Below are 4,537 nucleotides of genomic sequence, written 5' to 3'. Positions count from 1 at the left end.
TTCACGTGCTGATTTTTCTATGGCAATTGCAGATATATATAAAGCATATGACATATATATTGCAAAGAAAGACAGCATTACGAAAGAGAGTGTTCGTCCGATTAGACTATCCAAACGCATTCAGAAATAATTCAGTCAAGTCTAAAGTAGAGCAGCACAGAAAATATTAATTGGATGTCTTGTGAATTTGAATAGAGAGCCGTCCTGATTCAGAGCCGTCCGTAATGCTTTGTTTGAGGAATGATGAAAGAAGAGGATGTGTGCAGAGAAGGTGAGGGTATATTGAGGATGTGAATTGTGTGAACTGAGATAAAGTAATAAAAATCAAATTACTAAATGTCTGGATTGAGAAAAGATGTATACAGAGATAATTTGATGTGTGGAAATAGAATTTCCCCATTTAATTAGCAAGTAGGATTACACTATTTTGCCCAATTTCTGCCATCCAAACAGGGGTGGAGGAATTGGAATTTTACCCTCTTTTAGAATTATTCTTTTGCCTTCACCTCTGTTCTCACATACCCAACCGCTCCTAGCTTTGCTTGCTTGACATGAGCTTGGTTCCCAATCATTTAACACAAATCCAAATCTAAATTTATTTAAAGTTTCCCACAACAAAGCTTAACATGTAACAAATCAAATTAAACACAACATTTCAGTAAGCAGAGCAGATAAAAACCATCTAACATTCCCACCCTGGAAACTTATTTGAATGTACAACTCACCAGTACTGGAACAACCAACCCTACCTTCAGAGACCACCCTGTCTGTGTTCTTCAGTTTCACATTCACCTGCCAACACTGCCTGCCTTACATTTTTACTGCTGCTGCTTTTTCTGCCCTTGCTCTCCGTGGTCCAACCGGCTGCCATCGTATCTTCCCTTGTGCTCCCCTCCTCCGGTTTGGTTGTCCTCACCATGACCAATAACAAGGTCTTTAGTCGTCAGTGCAATCTCAACTATAGTCTCTCCCACCGCTTGCAGTACCCCACCCCCATTTCCGCCTCCCTGTTTATTATCCCTTGTTTCATGCAGTGGCAGCAGTGCCCTACTTCCCTGCTGCTGTTGTTCCCTCCTATCTTGTTCCGGTGCTCCCTGGAATGAAAACTCCTGGACCGTTTCAGCAGGTTTCTTGATCACTTCTTTTGCCATACTCTTTGCTTCTTCAATACTGGTGCTATCTTCTTGCCCTCCACTTTCTCCCTTTCAAAAAATAAAAATAAAATAAAATAAAATAAAAAAATACTCCATCCATCAATCCATTAATAACAAAAACCCAAACTATAGGTCAATAAAAAGGTGAAAAAACTTGACAATTAAAATACTTGGAATTGAAATGTAAAAAGAAATAGTAGTACTATTCAAGACCAAAAATTAGATTCAATTTTCAAGCTGATGTGACAATCAGCTAGGATATTAAAAGTAACATTCTTTCCCATATTTTCTCTAATCATCAACCAATAACATCACTCGCACATCATTTTTCAAAAAACAAATTATCATGTAGAACTGAACACATAAAATCTAGGACGCAAAGCTTTTCCGATTTCGCCGTAGTATTACTTTGTGGTTGGGAAATTTCCAAGTCACACAACTAATAAAGTAAAACTACTGTAAAATAGAAAAAGCTGCTTTCTAAAGGATGAAATTCCACCACATATGGGTTTGATTTCCAACTCGAGCTTGGTAGTGTATAAATTTTTTAATTTCCAAAGAAGTTTACCTAAGGGAAAGAAAAGAAAATTTGGAATTCCAAATTCCAAACACAAACCTCTCCACAAATGGCTGAGATCCAAACACATTACATTAAAATTCACCCGAGTGGTACACTACATTGAAATTCTAAACAATTAATTTCCATAATAAAATGAAAATTCAGTATAATAAAGCCTACTACTTTCTTAGTTTCTTCAGTGTTCTTCCTGCTAATCCATGTGCTAACATTTATAAAGAGGGTTGATCAAATTTATATGCTCATATGAAAATTGCAAGATTACTCAATAACAACAATAGGTACAGATCCATTTGACCAATGGAATTATGATGAGTTAAACCGACTAATACCAATGGTAGTATAATTGGTGAAAAATGCGGAGTATTAGCCTAATGAATGGTGATTGGTGAGAGAGTATGATCCTATCATACTCCGGATTATTCTCCGGATTATTGTATAATTTTTTGTGATTATTTAGTAGAGTACTCATCACTCATAGGTACACATATACTATTCAATGAATGTAAGTCCTTCAATAAGTTCCTAACACGTATTAGACTAAAGAGCACTCGGAAAAAACATCTCTAATATGGACATTTTTATTTTTATTTACTAAAGAGTAATGCTAGGGATCATGAAAAAAATATCATGAAAATGATCACACAAGATTATCTATCTTTGTATTACACATACAATAAACAGAAAAGTTAGGGATCATGAAATTTTTTTCATGAAAATGATCATGAAAGATTTATGATACTTGAGTTACCTTGATTAGTGTGTGGTGCTTTATTCTAATTATAATTTAAGGGTTACAAAACTTTTATGATTATTTTCATAAAAGATTTTTCATGACACATAGCATTTCTGTACAATAAAACACCACACAGTAATCAAAGGATGAAAAATCTTCATGATACGTTTCATGATATTTTTTTCATGATCCCTAACATTACTCTCTGCTAAAATGTCACCAATTCAAATCCTATTGCTTTCATGTATGATAAAGAGTATTTGCATCAAAATTGACTTATACCTTTGATTGAGTTGATTTCCTGGCTTGTAATTCTCTCTCAGCCTCTGCCTTTTTCCTTGCTGTATACTCCTTGGCACTTTCTTCAGTTGCCACCACAGCATCCTTCGCAGCAGCCACTTTCTCACCGGTATATTCCACGGCACGCTGTCCGGCATGCGCCACTACATCCTTGGCGGCAACCACCTTGTCCCCTGTGTACCCAGCCACTCCCTGAGCCATATTAGTCGCAGCCAGCGTCGCCTCCACTGTCTTCTCGCACGTATAATGCGCGGCCCCCCAACCCGCCACGGCCGCCTTGTCCTTCACATCAACAGCCACCTTCCCCGCATACCCTGCAGCACTCTTCCCCGTTTCCACCGCCGCATCTTTCACCGCCGCTGCCTTCTCCCCCGCATAACTCCCGACTTTCTTAGCAGTGTCCACCGTGACTTCTTTAGCTCCGGCCGCTTTCAGTGAAGCGTAATCTTTGGCCTGCTCTGCCGTTTGTGCAGTAGAGTCCTTGGACTTGTCTGTCTTCTCTAGGACTGTGTCCTTCACAGCACTGCCCTTCTCTACCACGTACTGTGAAATTTTAGGATCCCCTTGTACAGCAGTGTCCTTTTCCTTGTTGTTGTTGGCCTCCATAGAATCCTCCATAGAATTCTGCTGTGCAGTTTGTCTGTAATTTGAAATATCTTCCTCTTTCCTATCCCTTATTTGCTTCTTCTCTCTCTCCTTTTCAGTTTCTTCGCCTTGTTTGCCTGCCATGTTTGTTCTTCTCTCTTGCTCAGAAGAACCACCCTTTTGTTCTTCCTCTTCTGCATGGACTTCGAATTCGCCTACTCCTCTCTGTTTCTCTGCTTCATATTGTTGTTCTTTTTTCTGAGGATGATGATCTTCACTGGAATCTGTGACACCTCCAGGGATGTCGGAGCCTCTAACTTTCTCAGCAAGAGACTCAAAATGGCTAGTTATCTTGGGGACTGTATCTTTTTGGACATGGATTTCGTCTCGCTCGCCTGAAACATTCTCTCTCATAACTTTCTCAGAAGCCATGGTCTTCTCAAAGAAAAAAGAAAAGAAAAGATCATGTGATGAGTCTATCTCTGTGTAGGTGTATGGTGTGTGTTAACTTGTGTTACTGTGTGCAATGAGAATGAGAAGGGTGTGAAGGTTGTTTGAACAAGGCCGGTGCTTATAGTAAAAGGAAAACCAGGCAGAGGGTTTGAAGCGATCGACGTGCAGTTGGGTGGTGGTGGTGGTGGTGGTATGCGACGTGTTGTGGAGGTGGAGTATCATTCGCGATGACTCAGCTGTTACCTTTCTGGAGAGCTTCAATACACGTGGCACGTGGCACAAAAATTGGATGACTCGACTTTCCTCTGTTGACCGCGCTTCTAATTGGGAGGATTGGTTGATATTCTTATCGTCACAAAAAAAAAAAAAAAAAAAAGAAAAAAAAGAGGAAAAAAAAAAATATTAAAATCAATATTCTCACTATTATACATTAATCAATATCTTTTCTCTCTTATCTTTCTTTTTCTCACATCTTACAGGTCAATCAATCAATTTTTTATTTTTTATTTTATTTTATTTTTTCGTGTATCTATCTATTCAACTACCAATTTTTATTTTTTTTTATTTTTTTTATATATTTTTTTTAAATCATCCCAAACTCTAAAATTTAAAAACTATTTTCAAAATACAATTAAATAAATTTTCAAAAATTTTAAACTCTTTCCGTAAAATTATTTTATAAAATTATTTCACAAATATAAACTAAACATGCCCATTATCACTTCATTTTTT

General features: G+C 37.6%; 1 protein-coding gene across 1 annotated transcript; it reads right to left on the bottom strand.

The window, feature by feature from the left end:
* Nucleotides 1-382: 382 nt before the first annotated feature.
* On the bottom strand, nucleotides 383-4,098 carry LOC114256519 (late embryogenesis abundant domain-containing protein / LEA domain-containing protein). The gene is made up of 2 exons (XM_082878829.1): nucleotides 2,750-4,098; nucleotides 383-1,202 (listed from the first exon to the last, which is right to left on the bottom strand). Exons 1-2 carry the CDS (start codon nucleotides 3,782-3,784, stop codon nucleotides 819-821), a joined length of 1,419 nt encoding a protein of 472 aa, XP_082734955.1. The 5' UTR covers nucleotides 3,785-4,098; the 3' UTR covers nucleotides 383-818.
* Nucleotides 4,099-4,537: the final 439 nt, after the last annotated feature.

This window comes from Camellia sinensis, chromosome 7, assembly GCF_055761805.1.
Source record: "Camellia sinensis isolate YWXY chromosome 7, ASM5576180v1, whole genome shotgun sequence".
Classification (NCBI taxonomy): domain Eukaryota; kingdom Viridiplantae; phylum Streptophyta; class Magnoliopsida; order Ericales; family Theaceae; genus Camellia; species Camellia sinensis.
Note: the sequence above shows the minus strand (reverse complement) of the source record. Positions and strands in the feature narration are given on the sequence as shown.

Coding starts and splice junctions, on each gene's coding strand:
- LOC114256519 (XM_082878829.1), bottom strand. CDS start 3,784: ATGGCTTCTGAGAAAGTTATGAGAGAGAATGTTTCAGGCGAGCGAGAC. Junction 1,203..2,749: donor GGAAATCAACTCAATCAAAG/GTATAAGTCAAT, acceptor ATTTTTTGAAAG/GGAGAAAGTGGAGGGCAAGA.